This window comes from Thamnophis elegans, chromosome 7 (assembly GCF_009769535.1).
Source record: "Thamnophis elegans isolate rThaEle1 chromosome 7, rThaEle1.pri, whole genome shotgun sequence".
Taxonomy (NCBI): domain Eukaryota; kingdom Metazoa; phylum Chordata; class Lepidosauria; order Squamata; family Colubridae; genus Thamnophis; species Thamnophis elegans.
In genome coordinates, this window is record NC_045547.1 from 75,472,489 (window position 1) to 75,495,565 (window position 23,077).

The 23,077-nt window shown below is 42.0% G+C and overlaps 1 protein-coding gene across 1 annotated transcript in view; it reads left to right on the forward strand.

Annotated features, from left to right (window-relative positions):
- The window catches only part of CCDC91 (coiled-coil domain containing 91), a 116,676-nt gene that overhangs the window by 47,568 nt on the left and 46,031 nt on the right, over positions 1-23,077 (forward strand). The window contains 3 exon segments of the mRNA XM_032221545.1: positions 12,840-12,932; positions 14,606-14,674; positions 17,244-17,420. Of these exon segments, the coding sequence (XP_032077436.1) occupies positions 12,840-12,932; positions 14,606-14,674; positions 17,244-17,420 (339 nt within the window).

A 23,077-nucleotide genomic window follows, 5' to 3' on the forward strand; every position in this document is an offset into this window, starting at 1 on the left:
ATGGAAGATTACAAGTTGGAATGAAGAATAAATAAATGAAGAGGATGGATGGATGGATGGATGGATGGATGGATGGATGGATGAATGGATAAGGGAAGGTGGGAGGACGGAAGGAAGGGAAGGGAAGGTAGGTAGGTAGGTTATATCTCTATGCAATGAAGGTAGCAATAGCAATAGCAGTTAGACTTATATACCGCTTCATAGGGCTTTCAGCCCTCTCTAAGTGGTTTACAGAGTCAGCATATTGTCCCCAACAACAATCCAGGTCCTCATTTTACCCACCTCGGAAGGATGGAAGGCTGAGTCAACCCTGAGCCGGTGAGATTTGAACAGCCGAACTGCAGAACTGCAGTCAGCTGAAGTAGCCTGCAGTGCTGCATTTAACCACTGCGCCACCTCGGCTCTAGAGAAAATAGGAGAATGTAACATTGAATGAAGAGTAAATAAAGGAAGAGGATGGGTGGATATGAATGAATGGATGGATAAGGGATGGGAAGTTGGGAGGAAGGAGAGAAGAAAGGAAGGAAGCAAGGGAGGAAGGTTATATGTCTATTCAATGAAGAGAAAATGGGATAATGTACCATTGAATGAAGAGTAAATACATGAAGAGGATGGATGGGATATGGATGGAGGGATGGATAAGAGAAGGGAAGGTGGAAGAAGAGAAGAAAGGAAGGAAGGAAGGTTATATGTCTACGCAATGAAGAGAAAAGGGAAGAATATAACATTGAATGAAGAGTAAATAAATGAAGATGGATGGATGGATGGATGAATGGATGGGGAAGTGAACGGAAGGGAAAGGAAGGAAATAGAGGAGGAAGGAAGGAAGGTTGGTTGGTTGGTGATATGTCTATGCACTAAAGAGAAAAAGGGGAGAAGTTAACATTGAATGAAAGCAATCTGAACTTCTACAGTAGGGGTTATGAACGCATACAGGGACATGCAAGAGGAAGATTAATTACATAAATTCAAAGGGCGAAGTGTAAGTCAGAAAGTATGAACGGAGGTCTTCTGCAAAGTAGAAATTCATAGATCGGTGGTAGCCGCAGTTACAATTCCCGTGAATGGTAATAATGGTAGAACTACCAATATGTTTGGGGGAAATGTGTGCAATATTCTGAACGACTACACTCCAGGTTGGAAAATATTAGTGAGATGAATGGATGGGTGGGAATTGGAAGTAACGTGGCTATTTGGAGACTCAGAAATGAATGATTGTGTAGTGACTATTTCTTCAGCGAAAAGTATTCTTATTACAAAGATATGGTTTAGATGTAAATTGATTGGAGGTACACATGGTGTCAGACACAAAGAAATCAGGGACCAAGCCTGTACAAATGAGTACAAGTTTGCTCCATGCTAATTCTCTACAAAAATCTGCTCTACTAACCATCAAGGTAAATTGACGGTAGACAAGGATCAATACAATTCAAAGTGGGCTGGGCTTAGATCTCTTATGGGTGCGAAGGGACTCAAGACTGATGACAGTCTTGACCCCTCCTTGAGGCTCAACATGGTCATGTCCTACACACAGCACAGGAATAGCTGAAAATCCAAAGGATTTTGCTAAATGATTGAGAAAATTAGGGAAGGATGTAAAGATTATGAGAAGTTCTGAATGTGGGACATAAGCAGAGGTGGTATTCAGCCGGTTCTGACCAGTTCTGATGAACTGGTAGCAGAAATTTTGAGTAGCTTGGAGAACCGGCAAATACCACCTCTGGCTGGCCCCTGCCTCCATCTATTGGCTGCCTCCCGAGTCCCAGCTGATCGGCTGGGTCTTCTTTTGTTACCCTGCACAGGAGAACGGAGCTGGAAAACAGGTTAGTGGGGTGGGGAGGGAATGGTGATTTCACAGTATCCTTCCTCTGCAGTGGGGAGGGAATGGTGATTTCACAGTATCCTTCCTCTGGAGTGGGGAGGGAATGAAGATTTTACAGTATCCTTCCCCTGGAGTGGGGAGGGAATGGTGATTTCACAGTATCCTTCCTCTGCAGTAGGGAGGGAATGGAGATTTTACAGTATCCTTCCCCTGCAGTGGGGAGGGAATGGAGATTTTACAGTATCCTTCCCCTGGAGTGGGGAGAGAATGGTGATTTCACAGTATCCTTCCTCCGGAGTGGGGAGGGAATGGAGATTTTACAGTATCCTTCCTCTGGAATGGGGAGGGAATGGTGATTTCACAGTATCCTTCCCCTGCAGTGGGGAGGGAATGGAGATTTTACAGTATCCTTCCTCCGGAGTGGGGAGGGAATGGAGATTTTACAGTATCCTTCCTCTGGAAAGGGGAGGGAATGGTGATTTCACAGTATCCTTCCCCTGGAGTGGAGAGGGAATGGAGATTTTTACAGTATCCTTCCCCTGGAGTGGGGAGGGAATGGAGATTTTGCAGTATCCTTCCCCTGCCACGCTCACCAAGCTACACCATGCCCACTAAGCCATGCCCACAGAGTCGGTAGTAAAACTTTTTGAATCCCACCACTGGATGTAACCATGTTTTAGCAGCACCAAAAGTGGATCTTTAGAGAAAAGAAGGCATGGAAAGAAAGGAAAGATGCGGGGAAAAAAAATCTAGAATGAAAACAAAACAACCTTAAGAAGTGTGTGTCCTGTTTGAAAGGATATGAGAAGACAGGTTATTTTTGGATAGAGGTCATTGAAGGTGGGTATCGAAATTGCAGGGATCAGAGCGAAGAAAATTGCATTACTGCGCCAGGAAGTTATGTTGAATTATGCAAATCCTAATGGAAAATATGTGGAATGAAGGGGAAGAGGCTGTGGATGAAAAAAGAAAAATAGACTTAAAGAAAATGATGGCTGCAAATCGTGAGGATGAGCGGAAGGTATCTTACAATGTTTGAACAGGAAAAAGAAGATGTTTCCTAGGAAAATTGGCAAAGGGCTCATGAGCAAAAAAATATTGAAAGAGGCAAAGAAAATACAAAGTCTTTTTTAATGGGGATTTTTTAAAAAAAAAAAAACTGGAGGTAGATGAAAAGAGCTAGGCAAGGAGCTTTCAGCAGAGTTATTAGAATTAAAAATGAAAGTAATGATTGAAATGAGGGAATAATGAAAAGGGGCGCTTTGGGGATTGATGGATAACAAGGATGTGCTGAATGTAGAAATGACAGGTATCCTTGTAAATGTTTGTGTCAAAGAAGAAGGGATGAAAAAACCTACAAGGGCTGTGAGAATTTTGAAAAGAGGATAATATCTCTGCAAGAGTGCAAAATATTTCGTGAAGTGCTTGACAATTGGAAACATGCTTCAGGTAGTCCTCGACTTACAACCATTTGTTTAGTGACTGAAGTCAGGACACTTAAAAAAGAGACACTTTTTTTCACACGACCTTTTGCAGCATCGCCAAAGTCACATGATCAAAATTCATATGCTTGGCAACTGGTTCTTGTTTATAGCAATAGCAGTTAGACTTATATACCGCTTCATAGGGCTTTCAGCCCCCTCTAAGGGGTTTACAGAGTCAGCATATCGCCCCCAACAATCCGGGTCCTCAATTCACCCACCTCGGAAGGATGGAAGGCTGAGTCAACCTTGAGCCGGTGAGATTAGAACTGCTGAACTGCAGATAGCAGTCAGCTGAAGTGGCCTGCAGTACTGCACCCTAACCACTGCGCCACCTCGGCTCCGTTTATGACGGTTGAAGTGTCCCAGGAATCACATGATCTCCTTTTGCGAACTTCTGACAAGAAAAGTCCGAAGCCAGATTCATTTAACAACCGTCTTTGAGTCAGAACTGAGAAAGCCGAGGTGGCACAGTGGTTAGGGTGCAGTACTGCAGGCCACTTCAACTGACTGTTATCTGCAGTTCAGCGGTTCTAATCTCACTGGCTCAAGGTTGACTCAGCCTTCCATCCTTCCGAGGTGGGTAAAATGAGGACCCGGATTGTTGTTGGGGGCGATATGCTGACTCTCTAAACTGCTTAGAGAGGGCTGAAAGCCCTATGAAGCGGTATATAAGTCTAACTGCTATTGCTATTGCTAAAGCTTCCTGGATGAGAAGTGAAATGTCTTCCAGAAAAGAAAGCCCACTTGCCTCTTGCAAAAGCCCCTTTGCGACAACTATCACCTGGATGACTGAAAATCTCCATAGTCACTTAACAACAGTGTTACTATCTTCACAACTGCAGTAATGCACTTACCAATTGTGATAAGAAAAATCGGGCAAAGCGCACTCAATTCACTTAGCAGCAGAACTTTTGGGCACCATTGTGACCGTAAGTCAAGATCTACCCTGTTTCCCCGAAAATAAGACCTCCCCAGATAATAAGCCCAATCGGGCTTTTGAGCGCATGCGCTAAAATAAGCCCTCCCCGAAAATATTGCAACACAGCAGCAGCCATGAGGTGACCATGCTCGCCGCCTCCTGGACCTCAAACATAATAAGACCTCCTCGAAAATAAGGCCAGGCGCTTATTTTGGGGGTCAAAATAAAATTATTCTCGGGAAAACACGGTATTGTTACTCACTTCCCTAAAGCAGGGGTGTCAAACTCGATTTAATCGAGGGCAACATCAAGGTTGTGTTCGATCTTGGCAGGGGGGAGTGGCCAGCTTCACTGGCAGAAGCCCCATGGGCCGGTCCTTCATGGTTTCCAGGGCAGCACCATGAGCCACAGCTCCGGCTTCCAGCTTGAGTTTGACACCCCTGTTCTAAAGGGAAGTGTACCAATAATGGATCACTTAAGTGTATGTGGGCAAATTGTATTGAAAGAGAACAGTTTTGACCTTCTGAAGAGCTGTGAAGACTTGGCTGTCCACCCAGCTTTGGGGCTAGGATGGAAATGAACCAGCAAACACAGAATTGGTGAGGTGCTGGAGTGGAATACTTGATATTTTGTGTGGTTTTTGTGGGTTCATATTGATTCCGCTCTTATGAAACAAGGGCTGCGAGTATCACGTGCTATGTTTATCAGGCATAATATAGGTGAGCGTGCAGGTTTTATAAATAAATACAGAGAAATTAAACGGGCTGGATGATTGATAATGTGAATAGATGTGGGAAATAAGTGATGAAAAATTGAAACGGATTATAAAAATAGTTCCATCTTAGAAGTGAGGGAGAGAAAAAAATGGAATTGCTAGAAAGTTTTGGAACATTCCAAAAAATTGAATTAGTTGAAGCTGCTGTGTCAGGAACCGAGCTGAATTTGTTCGTGCAAACTCTACCAAGAAATCTATTTTAGATGGACTTGTTCCTCAAGTGTCTGAAGATGCTCCCAAAGGTTGTATGTTTGAAATTGCCTTCAAAAGACAAGTTGTTGTGCTGAAAGAAGAGAGACTAGACCTCATTGTCTCCTGCATTCATCATCAGCCAGTTGGTTCACAAAAATGGATTAAGGGTTGAAGGCTGCATAAACAGAGGGAGAGAATCAAGATCACGTGAAGTGTTAATGCCACTTTATAATGCCTTGGTAAGGCCACACTTGGAATACTGCATTCAGTTTTGGTTGTCATGATGTTAAAAAAGGTGTGGAGACTCTAGAAAGTGCAGAGAAGAGCAACAAAGATAATTATGGGACTGGAGGCTGAAAAATATAAAGAACAGTTGCTGGAATTGGGTATGTCTAGTTTAAGAAGGATTAGGGGAGACATGATAGCAGTGTTCCAATATCTCAGGGGCTGCCACAAAGAAGAGGGAGTCAAACTATTCTCCAAAGCACCTGAGGGCAGGACAAGAAGTGATGGGTGGAAACTAATCAAGGAGAGTAGCAACTTAAAACTAAGGAGAAATTTCCTGACAGTGAGAACAATTAATCAATGGAACAACTTGCCTCCAGAAGTTGTGAATGCTCCAACACTGAACGTTTTTAAGAAGATGTTGGATATCTATTTGTCTGAAGTGGTGTAGGGTTTCCTGCCTAAGCAGGGGGCTGGACTAGAAGACCTCCAAGGTTCCTTCCAACTCTGTTATTCTATATTCTACAAATGCATAGGCTTATTATAACATGACGTGCCCAGAGTTGGTTTGGACGTGAGATTGAATTTAATTGAATTAGCTGAGTGATAAATAGCAATGGGAGTGCAGACACTCAGGAAATTAATTACGGTGAACAAAGTCTGAGTGTAGATAATTAATTGATTGTGAGTCAGGGCGGAACTGTGATCTCACACCAGCAACCCCAGAAGAAAATTTAGGAATAGAAAATGCAGTAATTCTAAAAATGGGTTTACATTCTTATGCTCTTTTAATCCTCAAGGAATTTTATTGAAGAACATTCTTGACCAGTAAATCTTCCTAAGAGTTGTTGCGTGTTTTTGGTGCAATGTTTTGTTTAAAAGATCTTTTAAAAATGGAATGGAAGAGAAGACATATAAAACCAGCCATAATCTTGTCTCATTTGTTGAAAATGTGAGCTTCCATGCTCTTAAAAGACATCAGCGTAGGAGGGAATTTATTTAATGGGGCAGTTCTTGCATTTTTGAATGTTTGTTTTGTGGTAATTGATTGCAAAAAAACATCGAGGGATATAAATTTAGACTTCTAAGGCATCTGGAAGGCATTGATTTCTTGAATCCGAAATACTATCCCCCGTGGAGTTAATTAATTCCCATCAAATATATATAAAATACCCAGACATTTTAAAGCAATTGAAAACATTTCTTTTTCTTTCTCTTTGTTTGGGAAAGAACAACAGGAATTTGGGGGAAAGAATATATGTAATCCTCAACTTCAAATTAATTGTATTATAGTAAATTTGTAAAAATCTGTGCAAAGTACGCATTTCTATAGGAAGCTTCTCTCTTGCCATTTTCTTAACATTTCTGAGAGCGGAAAGTTTTCATATACGAAAACAAGTTTATCCTTTTGCATGTTTTATGCTCTCTTGATTTGACTTCGTTGGTTCCAAATATTGGTCATTGATGTTGCACTTAAAACAGAAATATTTCAAGCTATTACATAATTTGGGGATATTACATAATCTGGAGAAGAGAAAATTAGGCCCTGGGGAAAGAGAGACACAAATATAGACACACACACAATATATATATATCCCTCCTTCTTTCTCTCTCTTCCCCTCAATCCCTCTCTCTCTTTCTCTCTCTGTGTTTATTTCCTTTTGCACTTCCTCCCCCTCTTTATATTTTTATCTTTCCCCTACATCACAGGAAATCTTTCTTGCCTAGCAAAGTCCTCCACCCTCTGCTACTTCAATCCAGAGCTACAAAATCCAAGAAATTAAAGCCAAATATACTTTTTAAAAGCACCTTTCCATTTTGAGGCCAACAGGATAATGCCCACAAAATACAGGCAACCCCTTGACTTACAACAGTCCATTTAGTGACCATTCGAGGTTACAACAGCACTGGGAAAAAGCGACTTACGACCATTTTTCACACTTATGGCCGTTGCAGCATCCCCATTGCAATGTGATCAAGATTCAGGCGCTTGGCAACTGAGTCGCATTTATGCCATTGTTCCTTGATGCGCAGAAGGTGTTTGATAATGTGAGCTGGCAGCGTACGTTGATGCAGCTAGAAGCCCTGGACTTTGGGGAGAGATTTATTAAAATGATTAAGACAATATATTATAAATAAACTGCAAAGGTGATAGTAAATGGAGACTTGTTGGAAAAGCTTAACATAACAAAGGGGCTGTTTGCTGTTCTTGCTGTTATTTATACAGACATTGGAAGTACTAAATAGAAATATTAGAAATGAGATAAGAGGTATGGAAATAAAAAAGGAAGAATTTAAACTACAGGCGTTTGCAGATGATTTAGCCTTTATTTCAGAAGAACCACAAGAAACGGGGCCTAAATGGTTAAAAAGAATAGAAGAGTATGGTGAGGTGGCAGGTTTGAAAATAAATAAATAAAAGGCATTTATGACGGTTGCAGTGTCCAGGGGGGGGTCACGTGATCCCCACTTTGCGACCTTCCAACAAGCAAAGTCAATGGGGAGGCCAGATTCACTTAACGACCGGGTTACTGACTCAACAACTGCAACGACTCACACTTAACAAGTGTGGCGAGAAAAGTCGTAAATCAGGGCAAAGTCCACTTAGCAAAAATCTCGCTTAGCAACAGAAATTTGGAACTCCGTTGTAGTCGTAAGTTCAAGGACTGCTTGTGAGTCGAACTTCTTTGCTTAATATTTTACCTTTTTGTTTTAAATACCGCCTCTGGCTGGCCACACCCCCATCTATTCTCTGCCTCCCGAGTCCCAGCTGGTCGGGAGGGAATGGAGATTCTACATTATCCTTCCCCCGCCATGCCCAACAAGCAATGCCCACAGAACTAGTAGCAAAAAGAAATTGAATCCCACCAATGAGGAGATCTACACCAGTGCAAACAAGTGACTGTCCAGTCTCTTCTTAAAAACCTCAAGTGGGGAATGTAAGAGTAGGAAAGAGGGGAGGAATGGGAAGAAGAGGGGAAGGGTAAAGGGGAGGAAGGGGAAAGAGAGAAGGGAAAGGAGAGGAGGAAGGAAGGAAGGAAGGAAGGAAGGAGAGAAGAAAGAAGAAAGGGGGGTAGGAAGGAGGGAAGGAGGGAGGGAAGCAAGGAGGGAGGGAAGGAGGGAAGGAAGGAGAGAAGGAGAGAAGAAAGGAGGGAAGGAAGGAGGGAAGGAAGAAGAGAAGGAGAGAAGAAAGGAGGGAAGGAGGGAAGGAAGGAGAGAAGGAGGGAAGGGGAAGGAGGGAGGGAAGGAAGGGGAGTAGGAGAGAAGAAACAAGGGAAGGAAAGAGGGAGGGAAGAAGTAGGACCGTTGTAAGATAAGATGGATCTATGGGATGTTAAAAAAGCAATCTTCAAGTATATTGCTAACAGTAGGGAAAAATTGTTATAAATACATATTATTAATAACAGTTATGAGATCATATAATTGATCATATAAAATTAAAATAAATAAATAAATAAATAAATAAATAAATAAATAAATAAATAAATAAATAAATAAATAAATAAATAAACCTCCAGTGATGAAGAATCTACAACTTCTGAAGCCAAGCTCTTCCACTGGTTAATTGTCCTCACTGTTAGGAAGTTTTTTTCAATTCCAGGTTGATTCTCTCCTTGATCAGTTTCCTTCCATGGTTTCTTGCCCTGTCTTCTGGTGCTTTGGAAAATAAATTGACTCCCCCCCCCCCTTCCTCTTTGTGGCAGTCCCTCAAATACTGGAAGGCTGCTATTGTGTCCCCCCCCCCCCCGGTCCTTCTTTTCATTTCTGATGTTTATTTGGAACTTGGTGCTTGTAAACATAGATTGTAGAAGTTGATGGAATAGATTTGAGTAACCTGTTGAAATGATTTTGGAAAAGGGCGCTGTTGTTTACTTCTCGGTAAATGGGTTTTCTGAAATAGTGTGTGACTTCACAACAGGGCCTCTGAGTGCATTGTGAGGATTCCTCAAACGCAGACTTCAATTTGGAAAAAAAATGTACCTGCCTATGAACATGATTCCATCTATTTACATTATTTTCTTTGACTCACATTCCAGGAAATAAGATTTTTCTTTTTTGTCTTTTAAAACAAGAATCAAGGAAAACCGCAGGACTGTATTTATCTTTGACTCTACATCAAACATTTTCATCTGGAGCAGTTGCTCGAAACAGCTAGCAGGGAAAAAAGTAACCTGGGCCTGAACTTTTGTTTTGAGTTTCTTTTTTGCAGTGTTTTCTTCTTTTTTTTTATTATTATTATTTTTACTTCTTTCCCATAGGCAAAAGTTCTTTCATCTTAATTTTCTTCCTTCTTGGGCTAGGATCTGCTGCATTTTCCAGCATCACTGTAGGAGTTTCCATATGTATCTATCTGTCATCTGGATGGATAGATGGAGAGAGAGAGAAAAGGGAGGGAGGGGAGACAGACAGACATGATAGAGATAGAGATGGATGGATGGATGGATGGACATGATAGAGACAGATGGATGGATGGACGGATGGACAGACGGACAGGCAGACAGATATGATAGAGATAGGTAGGTAGGTAGGTAGGTAGGTAGGTAGGTAAGTAGTAGGTAGGTAGGTAGGTAGGTAGGCAGACAGACAGACAGACATGATAGAGACAAACAGACATACAGACAGACATGATAGAGATAGATAGATAGATAGATAGATAGATAGATAGATAGATAGATAGATAGATAGATAGATATGGATAGACAGACAGACATGATAGAGACAAACAGACATAGACATGATAGAGATAGATAGATAGATAGATAGATAGATAGATAGATAGATAGATAGATAGATAGATAGATATGGATAGACAGACAGACAGACATGATAGAGACAGACATCCAGACAGATGGATGATAGATAGATAGATAGATATGGATAGACAGATAGACAGACATGATAGAGATAGATAGATAGATAGATAGATAGATAGATAGATAGATAGATAGATAGATAGATAGATAGATAGATATGGATAGACAGACAGACAGACGGAGAGACAGTCATGATAGAGAGATAGACAGACATGATAGAGAGATAGAGATAGATAGATAGGTATAGAAATAGACAGACAGACAGACAGACAGAGGCAGATGGATAGATATGTCTCCCGTTCCTTTTATATTTCTATACAGATATAGATCTTCCTTTATTACTGCATTCCTTCCCTCCATCATATACTGGTCTACAATCATAATAAAAATCAGGATTTCCAGGCATTTTTCAGGGGGAAAAATGATCTGTTGAATTTGTCCAGGATTCTGAAAGACCTATCTCAGACAAGGTCTCAATTCCGGATTCTGGTTCTTAAATCTTTGGTTAGATATGCAGGATTCGCCTGTTCTCATGACCCAAACCCCATCTCCACCAGGCTTAAACATTGGACCCTCAAGTCGTAGATGAAGGACATGAAGTTTGATTATAACAATGAAAAACTGCACAAAAGGAGCTCAGTTTATGGGACAGCTTCCCAACGGAAGTCTTATTGTCTGCAATTTGGAAGTGGGGGGGGGGATAAGTCATCAGTGCTGATGAACAAGATTGTTGTAAATGGAAGATCTTACAGGCTGAATGTATCAGAAAAAAAAGAAAAGGAGCTCTCTTTACTAGGAATTATCTTATTGATCCATCCATAATTCGATATCTTTGAAAATAATCATTTTCAGATATATATATGTTCCCCTCTTACAGTATATAAATGTTCCAAAATTATCATATTGGATAAACTCTCTAATGAATCTTTCCAGCTATCCAGCCCTTCTGTTACAGAATCTATAACAAAAGGTTTTGGGCCATGATCTGGGCGCCTCCATGTCTTTAACTCCTTGCCCCTTCATCCCTTGTTGGTTTTCCTTCTTTCTGAGAGAGAGGAGACCATGAGATGGTTGGAAGGAGACAGGAAATTGTGAAATTATGAACCTTTGAAGGTTGGGAACTTTGGAGGAGAGTTGCTAAGATTTTGAGTGGATCTAGAGCACGGGTGTCAAACTCGCTACGTTTTTCCCCTTCGCGGAGCTGGGGTGGGCGTGGCCTGTACATGACCCATCCGGCCCGCGGGCCGCCAGTTTGACACCCTGGTCTAGAGGATCCTCACTAGATATTGTTTTGTTTTAAGGGTTATTCTGACTCATTTGGGGCCCACAGACAAGTACGCAGCCATGGGGCTGTTTAGCATCCTGAAACCGCTCCCTTCCTTTTGGAAATTTAATCATTTTATTCCTGTTTTTTAAGTTATTTTTTAATATGCGTATAAAGCTTTTTTTTCCCCTTTTTATATCTATTTGTATACAAAGTCCAGGTTCGCTTTCTGAGGGAGACGGGTGATTTCTAAATATAAATGATAGATTTCAAAATCTCTGTGTCTGTCCTCAGCCAAATTTCCCCAGAGTCCCTCTTTGACTTTCAAAACTCCTTCCTTCTACTGTTACTTGAGTCGTGATGGCCTTCTTGAGGATGGCCGTCAGTTTGAGGACCAGTTCCTTGAGGAAACTGTGTGTATCAAGGACTCCACGTTGCTTTTCAAGTATAGTTTGTCTACTAGACAAAGACCTCTCAGATTGAGCCACAATGACTTGAAGCCCTTCCTGTTGTCATCTGCCTGACGATACCATGACATGTTGTGTTATTGTCACTTCCCCCATTGCCATCCCAGCGGATATCCATGAATAAAACCAGTTATAAACTTTGAAGGTCACAAGGGTTGTTGTCTGCCTTTTATGTAAATGTAATCTCCCCTTCCTCCTTTTATTTTATTTTCCTTCTCTCCTTCCCTTCCCTCCTTTTCTTTCCTTTTCTTTTCTCCTTCCCTTTCTCCTTTTATTTTATTTTCCTTTCTTCTCTCCTTCTCTTCGCTTCCCTTTCTCCTTTTATTTTATTTTTCTTTCTTTTCTCATTCCCTTCCCTCCTTTTCTTTTCTTCTCCCCTTCCTCATTTTATTTGATTTTTCTTTCTTTTCTATTTCTCTTCCCTCCTTTTTTTCTTTTCCCCTTTCTCCTTTTATTTTCCTTTCTTCTCCATTTCTCTTCCCTCCTTTTCTTTTCCCCTTTCTCCTTTTATTTTATTTTTCTTTCTTCTCCTCTTCCCTTCCCTTCCTCCTTTTATTTTATTTTTCTTTCTTTTCTCCTTCCCTTCCCTCCTTTTATTTTCTTCTCCCCTTCCCTTCCTCCTTTTATTCTATTTTCCTTTCTTCTCCCCGTCCCTTCCCTCCTTTCTTTTCCCCTTCCCTTCCCTTTCTCCTTCCCTTCCCTCCTTTTCTTTTCTTTCCTTTTCTTCTCTCCTTCCCTTCTTTCCTTTCTTTTCTTTTCCCCTTCCCTTCCTTCTCACCCTTTCCCTCATCTTCCCTTCTCTTTTCCCTCCCCGTCCCCTTCCTTTCCTCCCTCCCTCCCTCCCTCCCTCCCTTCCTTCCTTCCTTCCTTCCTTTAGCATCAAAGGCTGCTTGATATGTTGGAAGAAGAGCGGAAAATCTTAGAAGAAAAAACCCAAGAATGCATGTTGCAACAATCACAGGAATACAAGGTACGTGTCCCAATGGTGGGTTCCAGATCCTGTCGCAACCGGTACGCTGCGACGGGGCTGGGCGTCCACCACATGCACGTGTGCTGTGCATGCATGCGCACCACCGCCCTGCGACGCTTCAGCTGCTCAGCAGAATGTCACGCAGGTGCCGTACACCGCATGCATGTGCGCAAATGGCCCAGTTGGGTCAAATACAGGTAAGGAGGGTGGGCGGGTGGATGGGCCCTCTAAAGCACCGTAGCGGGACGGTACCTGGTGCTCCCAGCAGGAACCGGTACGCCCATACCGGGGCGTATCGGCCATAACCCACCACTGACATGTCCATATCGAAGGGCTGCAGCTCTTACACCGCTTCAAAAAAGAGGTGCCGTTGAGAACCAGGAAGAGTCTTTCAGAGGTTAAACCATATTTTCTTTCACAAGGATGCAACATCTAAACAGAAGGCCCTGAGGAGTGAAGAAGGTTCAAGGACAAAAATAGATTTCCTTAGATTGGGTTTATCTAAGACAGAGGTGGGGAACGCTATGGCCCTTGTAGGACCTGTGGACTTCAACTCCCAGAATTCCTGAGCCAGCATTCTGGGAGTTGAAGTCCATGAATCTGGCTCAGGAATTCTGGGAGTTGAAGTCCATGGCTGGCTCAGGAATTCTGGGAGTTGAAGTCCATGGCTGGCTCAGGAATTCTGGGAGTTGAAGTCCATGGGTCTGTCACAGGAATTCTGGGAGTTGAAGTCCACAGGTCCTGAAAGGGACATAGTTCCATCCTGAGGTAAGAGAGGAAATAGACATGCCGAGTTGCGACAGTTAATATGGTGCAATTTATTTCCACCATTAAGACATTTTTGCACCTTTATATTTCATTCCCTTTTCCTTCCTTTTGGTTTTCTTTTTAAGAGCAGAGGTTGTATATCTATCCCTGCAGGATAGCCTCAGTTCATCAATCAAGATTTACTTAAATCATCCTTAAGTGATATCAATTAGTTTTAGGCTTTCTAGGGCGAAGGACCTCCCAAAAATTACCTTATAAATATAGAATTGGGGTTAAAAAGTGAATAAACATTACAGCAAACATATCTATTGTGGTCTCCCCTCATTTTTGGTGGCCCTTAAAATAATACTCCATGGCAGGACAGCTGGGTTTAGTATTCATCCATGTAAAATTCTGAAATAGAATCCAGAATATTTCCTAGAGGGACATTTTCTAGTTCTGGCTTGTCAAAGGAAGGGAACAAACTCCATTTTCCTACTCTGATTCATCCCTAAACTACAAACGGGCTCCATGTCTCTCACTTCAGCTGGCTTCAGATTTGAGCATCATCGATAACCAGCTCCAAATTCTGTTCTGGTAGCTGGTTTGCCAGCTGTGGCCTTTCCAGATAGCAAAATCTGGAAGGCATGGAAGCGCCGTCTGAAGAAGGCCTGGGCATTCTAGAAAGAAAAAGCGAACTAAAATTCCTTCGGAAGACGAAAGGTTTTGCGAGAGAAACGAGGCGATGGACCAAACGGGTGTCGCGACGCCAGCCCTGCCTCTTGCGTGGTTGTGTTGTTGCGCCACGTGATGCTATGAGGCTCTTTTCATCATTCTGACAAAACCTCTGGCTTCCTGGGAACACCCAGGGTTCGGAAGGGATTTTTATAGGCTGTAATGCTTTTTCTACTCTGCTTTGTTTCCAGGAAATGTTGGAGAAATGCATGGAGAAGGAAAGGCAACGCAATAAGGAGGCATTGGCCACAGCGGCAAAGGTATCTTAGTATGCAAATATTCTTCCTTTGGAAGGGTGGGTTTCAAAAATTGTTCAAACCTACTCTGTGGGTGTGGCCTCCTTTGTGGGAGTGGCTTGCCACCCATGTGACCGGATGGGAGTGGCTTGCTGCCCATGTGACCGGATATGAAGATGCCGACGACACTTGTCAGAACCACCTTAAATTACCTCACACACAGCCCTGGCATGCATAAGAATATGATGTAAACTTGTTTTTTTAAAGGCATCTTTGGTTTGCGTTAAAAAACAACTTCAACACACGCAATGTTCTGATTGCACCACAAACGCAGTAGTCATCCTTACCTTTCACAGAGGCACTGAGTTTTATAAATATGAGCATGATAGTGTAGAATAATCCTATCCAAGGACCAGTGGTGGGTTTCAAAAAAATTTGGGACCTCTCCTGTAGGGGTGGCCTGCTTTCCGGGTCCACTGGTGGAACCTCTTCTAACCGGTTCGGTAGATTTGACGAACCGGTTCTACCGAATAGGTGCGAACTGGTAGGAACCCACCTCTGGACTGCACCAAGTAAATATCTGGAATCTGGAGTTCTTAATCAGAGGGCCTTTTTGTTACTGTTCGGCTGGGTTTTTGTGCTTCTTGATACCCGTTATCAAACCATATTAGTAAAAGTAAAGTGCTAGAAGCAAGCAAAAACTTTTTTCTGTTTCCCTTCAATCATTCAAATAAGCATTGAGACATTTAGTTGCGGGGGGGGGGGTATAAACTCTGAAAAGCTTTACGGGGTGGATGTTTTGAGAAGAAAAAAAAGTATTTTGAGCAACCAATTCAGTTTGAGAATAGAATAGAATATAGATTAGACTAGACTAAGGAGAGGAGAGGGGAGAATAGAATAATTATTTTATTGGCCAAGTGTGATTGGACATATACAAGCTCTCAGTTATATATTATTGGGGACGCAGTGCCTAAGATGCTGAATTTGTCGATCAGAAAGTTTGGCAGTTTGAATCCCTAGTGCTGCGTAATGGAGTGAGCTCCCGTTACTCATCCCAGCTTCTGCCAACCTAGCAGTTCGAAAGCATGTAAAACGCAAGTAGAAAAATAGGAACCACCTTTGGTGGGAAGGTAACAGCATTCCATGCACCTTCTTCAGCATTTAGTCATGCCAGCCACATGACCACGGAGACGTCTTCGAACAACCATGGCTCTTCGGCTTTGAAACGGAGATCAGCACCTCCCCCTAGAGTCGGGAACGACTAACACATATGTGCGAGGGGAACCTTTAAGCTCTCAGTGTACATACAAACAACAAAATGATCAACTGTAAGTCATAAGATACATTCATAAATCATTAGATACAAACAATATAGTGATATCATCGTAAGATACCAATACGAGAAGGAAATAGGAAGGATGAAAAGGATAATAGCAATACAGTCTTACCACATGGATAAATATCCTTAGACGTAAGACAGTGCTGTGGGAATTAGGGATTTAGCAGAGGGAGGGCAATGCAGAAAAGCTCAGTGTTTAGTTGTTTTGGCATGCAATGCCCTATATTTATTATTATATTTATTATTATATAATAAGAAAGTATTAATTATAGCATTAATACATATAATTATAATATATATTAATTTATAAATATAAATATATGTTCATAAATATATATCACACAATGTATTATATAATAAGTTATGTTGTGTTGTATTATGTTATATTATACTATACTAATGTTTTGTTACGTTACGTTGTGTTATGTTATGTTTGTATTATGTTGTGTTGTGTTGTTTTGTGTTATGATTTTCTGTGTGTGTGTGTGTGTTGCATTTGTGCTGATAAATAAGGCAACATAAAAAATGGCTTTCTGCCTGGATGGCTCCCAGAGTGAGTCGATAGACAGAAAAGGGAAGCAGTATGCTCCCTCCCATATTTGGGCATACCAGATGTTGTGACACAACACCATACATATATTATATTATATTAGATTAGATTAGATTAGATTAGATTTATTGTTATCTTGTGCCACTGTTGTTAGATTTTACTTCTTGGTCCTGGGGTAACTCTCAGCCATGCCTCCTGTCAACCTTTGGCATCTTCTCTCTTTTATGTAGGTGAGGACACGAGATGAGGGGAAACAGTCCCCTTCTCCTTACCTGGCCTTACCACATAATGCCCAGTAGCCATGCTGAAAATAATATTTCCTGTCCCTGCTCTGTTATTTTGTGGCTAGAAAGAAAAAGACTATCATACTGTATGACCAGAGAATATAGTTTTTGTAGCCCAGTAAGTGGAACTAATCTTTGGCTGATGTTCATTTCATTCAGCAGAAAAGTCCAGTATAAAGACCGTGTTCATAGAAAAATGTTTTAAAGAAAGATGGAAACTGTAAATCCAATGTTATCGAGAACAATGTTTTCAGTTTCCAGAATTAACCCAGTCTTCGGAATGAGTTTAAATAAACTTGTGGGCCTTTTCTCCAAACAACCTTTGACATTGTAGGGAATTATGGGCAACGTTTTGGAGACCGACCTAAACGGCGGAAAGGTTCGCGTTTCACCTGGACTCTTGTGTTTTGATGCCCGCAGGTTGAAAAAGAGGATTTGCAGGCTGCCATCCTAGCAGCAGTCACAGCCGAAAGGGAAAACATGAAAAAACTGCATGACCAAGAAAAAGAATTATGGCAAGCAGAGAGAAATAAAGATCGAGAGAAGATTGCCCAAGCGGTAGAAGAAGCAGCGGGACGGCAAAAGCAGAGTTCAGAAGTTAGTGGATTTTATGTTCTGGGTTATCACTCGCTATATATTGTATGTGGTGTGTTTCGGGTTTGTCCAAATTCCTATGCAGAGGAAGGGAGGAACAGATGGGTAGCTAAGTCCCAGAAGTTTGGTGCTCCTGACCAGTGGTGAAATTCAATTTTTTTTTACTACCGGTTCTGTAGGCATGTGGGCATGGCAGGGGAAGGATGCTGCAAAATCTCCATTATCTCCCCGCTCCAGGGGAAGGATACTGCAAAATCTCCATTCCCTCCCCACTCCAGGGGAAGGATACTGCAAAATCTCCATTCTCTCCCCACTCCAGGGGAAGGATACTGTAAAATCTCTATCCCCCCCCCCACTCCAGGGGAAGGATACTGCAAAATCTCCATTCTCTCCCCACTCCAGGGGAAGGATACTGTAAAATCTCTATTCCCCCCCCACTCCAGGGGAAGGATACTGTAAAATCTCCATTCCTCCCCACTCCAGGGGAAGGAAACTGCAAAATCTCCATTCTCTCCCCATTCCAGGGGAAGGATACTACAAAATCTCCATTCCCTCCCCATTCCAGGGGAAGGATACTACAAAATCTCCATTCCCTCCCCATTCCAAGGGAAGGATACTATAAAATCTCTATTCTCTCCCCATTCCAAGGGAAGGATCCTGCAAAATCTCCATTCCTCCCCATTCCAAGGGAAGGATACTGTAAAATTTCCATTCCCTCTCCCCACTCCAGGGGAAGGATACTGCAAAATCTCCATTTCCTCCCCACTCTGGGCCCAGCCAGAGGTGATGCTTGCTGGTTCTCCAAGCTACTCAAAATTTCCACTACCGGTTCTCCAGAACCTGCTGAATTTCACCCCCGCTCCTGACCCATCCTTGCAGCTGTCTCTCTGTGGTGCCAAGATGTTGAGAGAGTGGGTTGATATCTTGAGTGCATTTTGGTTTTGGCAGTGAACTAGGTCTCTGGTGCTGGAGGCTGTCGGATTGGATCCATGTCAGGGTGGACAGATAATGTCCCTATAGCTTGTTTGGGCAGTGGCATCAAACTCAATTTCATTGAGGGCCACATCAGGATTGTGTTTGACCTTGGGAGGCTGGCGTGGGCATGGCCATGATGGACATGGCTGGTTCCACCACAAAACCGCGTTCGACTAAAGCGCGCTCGACGAAACCGCGTAGCTGACGTCATCACAGGGCGACAACAGCGCGGAGACAGAAGGACGCTGTAAACGCTAAACCTAAAGTTAACCCCTAAACTTAAACCTAAGCCCCCCTAAACCTAATCCTAAACCTAACCCTTAACCTAACCCTAAACCTAACCCTAAACCTAACCCTTAACCTAACCCTAAACCTAATCCTAATCCTAATCCTAACCCTTAACCTAACCTAAACCTAACCCTAACCCTTAACCTAACCTTAAACCTAACCTTACCTTAACTTGAATCAGCTTGCTTTTAAAGTGCTATTTAAAGCGCCCTTCTTTCTCCGTGCTCGCTGTTGTCGCCCTGTTGATGACGTCAGCGACGCGATTTAATCGGGCGCGCTTTAGTCGAGCGCGGTTTTGTCGTGCCACGGACATGGCTGTGGTGGCCGAGGCCTGCTCAACATCACTCATGTCGGGGGCACCTGTGATGGCCAAGCGCTAAGGACGTCCCTCAGACCCTCCCTCACTCTCATTATAATCTTCCTTCCTTCCTTCCTTCCTTCCTTCCTTCCTTCCTTCCTTCCTTCCCTCTTCACTCTCCTTTCTTCTTCCTTCCCCCCTTTCCTTATTTTTCCTTCCTTGCTCTCCTTCCATCTCTCCTTCTTTTTCTTTGTCTCTCCTCTTACATTTTCTGCTCCTTTTCTATCCCCTTTCGGATGCTCAAATGCAAAAGAGGAAACATTTCTCCTTGTGTTTTGTTTTTAGTTTGCTGTGCTGGCCATCCGCCAGTGAAAACGGAGTGCAGGGGAGCCGCGTGCTGCCCTCCCAAGCTCCATTTTCACTGACAGAGGGCTGCAGGAGACAGTCACGGCTGAAAACGGGTCCCAATTTTTACTAGCAGAGGCACTGCAGGCCAGTCCTTTACTAAATACAGGGCGGTCCCATGAGCCAGATTTAAGCATCCCGTGGGCCGGATCCGGCCCGTGGGCCTTTAGTTTGACACCCTTGGGCTTGGGAGGTTGAGGGAGTGATATATGGACTGTGGAACATATAGACCAATGTGTAGACTACTCACAACTAGATCCATCCTGAACTTTTGCTAGACTTGTGACCAGAAATATTTGCCACACATATAGATTTCTTGGTATTGAGAGGCTATAAGATAAACCAAGATGTAGATTGAGGGGTTTCCTGGATGCTTTCTGACCTTGGTTGAAAACGTTTTGTTACCCAAACTAGATACCATCATCAGTGCTAGTAAGGACTGGGGTTTATTTATAAACTGACAGCAAGCCCTACTCCCTTACTAACACTGATGATGTTACCTACCATATTTTTCTTTGTTCAGTCTTCAGGGCTGTGGCGCCTAGCGTGTGTTTTTGTTTCTTCTTTTCTTTTCAAAGAAAGTTATTTATTTATTTTTTGTTACATATTTTAACTTCTTTTGTGAACAACGTGTTGTCCTGCCCCCTCCTTTACATCATCTATTATTCATATTACCATATTTTTCAGAGTATAAGACGCACCTTTTCCCTGAAAAAAGAGGCTGAAAATCTCAGTGCGTCTTATACACTGAATACAGCATTTTTTTGCCTCCTGAAACCCCACCCACTTTGCAAAAATGGCCCTGCATAGCCTTTAGGAGGCTTTGAGGGTGCTCCTGGGGGCTGGGGAGGGCAAAAATGAGGAAAAAACAGGCGGTTTTAGCTCAATTTCCCTCCCCCAACCCCCAGGAGCTCTCTATAAGCCTCCTAAAGGCTATCCATGCCCTTTTATTGACAAAAACAGGCCCGTTTTTGCTCGTCTTTGGCCCCCTCCACTCCCCCAGGAGAGCTGTCCTCAAGCCTCCTAAAGGGTATTCATGCCCTCTTTTTTTAAATTTTAAATTGTAAAGTTAACGAATTTATATGCCGCCCAATCCCGAAGGACTCCGGGCGGCTTACATAAGAACAAACTCTAAAAAGAATACAGAAAATATAAAATAGAGAAGAAAGCAAGTTAAAAAACACATCATGCACTCAGTCTTAGTGGGGCTGGACCTCAGTCAAGAGGTCAATAGCCCCAGGCCTGCCGGAATAGCCAGGTCTTAGTAGACTTACAGAAGGCCGAGAGAGAGGGCAGGGTCCGAATCTCTGGGGGTAGATCGTTGCAAAGGGCCGGGGCAGCTACAGAGAAGGCCCTCCCCTGAGGAGCCGCCAGATGACATTGTCTAGTCGACGGCACCCGGAGAAGGCCCATCCTGAAGAAAAACAGGCTGTTTTGGGGAGGTTTGCAGAGTGCAAAAACGTTTTTTTTTTTAATTTGCCTCTTCAAAACCTTGGTATGTCTTATACTCCGAAAAATAGGGTAGTTTAGCAATGAAATGTCTTCAAGGAAACCACCAAGCTCAGAGAGCACTAAGGAGCCCTCATTTCAACCCTGAGCTACAAATCTTCTTTTATCAGATCTAGATTTTCTGCAAATGCACAACGTCTTGTGTTCACTGCTACATTTTGTTTGGAATAGGATTAGCAACATAGAATCCGAGAATATAGTTTGGTAGCGAGCCAGCTGTTCTAAATTCTTAGAATAACAGTTATAGTAAAAGGATATTTCTTCTGCAGTTAAAGCCTCTTGAATCTCCACTGGATAATGGCCAATTGTTTATCTGTTGCATTCGTTCATCAAATGTATATGGCCGCCCCTTTAATGGAAAGTGATTTTAATCCAGGGCTCCCTATAAAAGAGTAACTTGTCATGTTATGAGATAATCTCTTCATTTCGTGGGGAAGATAACATGCTTAGTTCAAACAGTTGTTGAAAAGTGGCTGAAATCTTTCATTTTGAAGGCTTTGGGCTCATACTGTCAACGCTCCTGATGGGAACAGACCTTCTAATATTTGAAATCCTCCAAGCTTGGATGTCAACAGCTCTTAGAAAGATTCCCTTAATCCGCTGCGGATTTTTCTAACAGTGGGGGAGAATTAAGACACCAAGAAGAGGCCGAATGAAACCCCTCTTTTGTAATTAACTGTTTATCATGACCTTTTTTTTTTTTAAAGATTTTTATTAACAAACATGTAAAATACACAAACACAAAATTTAGACGTACACCACATTTATACAATACAATGCGAACAGGAACTTCCTGTTCTTTATAATAGCAATTATCAATCGATACCGCTCACCTTATATTATTTCCCCTTCTATTGTTTTTCATTTGGATTTCACCATTCTTAACCCTCTTATTTTACTCATAACTATTATTTTTTGAGTTTTGTTATATTCCTTCATTGATTCTTGTTTCTTTTCTCCATCCACCTATACCATTTAGCCCATATCTGGTAGAATTCTGATTCTTCTTTTCCCTGGCTTTCTTTTGTTAGTTTGTCCATTTCGGCACAGTCCATAAACTTTCTTATTATTTCATCTTCGCTTGGGATTAATTTGTTTTTCCATTTCTGGGCAAAGGTAATCCTTGCCACCATAATTATATTTAGTATTAAATACTGGATTTCTTTTTGTATTTCGCAGACATTATTCCTAATAAAAAAAACTTCAGGTTTCCATACTATTTTAACTCCTGTTATTGCCTCCAGCCAATTTTTGATCCTTTTCCAAAAAAATTTAGCCTCCTCACAAGTCCCCCATAAATGGTAATATATTCCGTGTATTGATTCACATTTCCAACATTTTGGGGAGGTATTTGTTAAGATTTTAGCTAACCTTGTTGGTGTCAGGTGCCATCTATAAAACATTTTGTACTGGTTTGCCTTGTATGCGACTGATAGTGTCATTTTTAAGTTTATTCCCCAAATTTTTTTCCATTTGTCTAATTCAATATTATAGCCAAAGTTCTACACCCATTTTATCATTTGTTCTTTCACAATTTCCTCTTCCATTTGATACTTCAGGAGGAATTTATATATTCTCCCTATCATCTTTCTATCTGAGCTTTGAATAATTTTATCCAATTTGTGTGGTTCTGTTTCGATGTCATATAATTTAGTACCTTTATTGTATTTAGTTTTGATATGGAGGTAAGTTAGCCAGTCAACTTTCATGTTCTGATCTGCCAATTCTTCAATTGTTTTTAAATTTCCCTACCTATCAATTAAGTCTCTGTATCTTAGCATTTTGTTCAAATCTATAAAATTTGGGTGATCATGAAGTAAAATACTTCTTTTTGGAAGAGAGAGTCTGTCTCCTACAGAAGAAGGAGGAGAATTAGTGCAAAATAGCATCCCTATTCTCAGTCCTAAAAGCAGTTGAGAAAGCTGTTATTAAAAGCTGCTGAGAGATGGAGAAGGACCTGGAAAGCTGATTACTTCATCTCATCTGTAATAGCAGTCAGCTTGGTCTCAGTTTTACAGCCAGGCCTGAATTGGGTAGACTCTGGGTAATCCTGGCGCTTGCTCCTGGGGAGGAAAGCTATGGCAAATCTAGACAGCATACTAAAAAGCAGAGACATCAGCCTGCTAACAAAAGAGCATATAGTCAAGACTGTGGTTTTCCCAGTTGCAATGGATGGCTGTGAAAG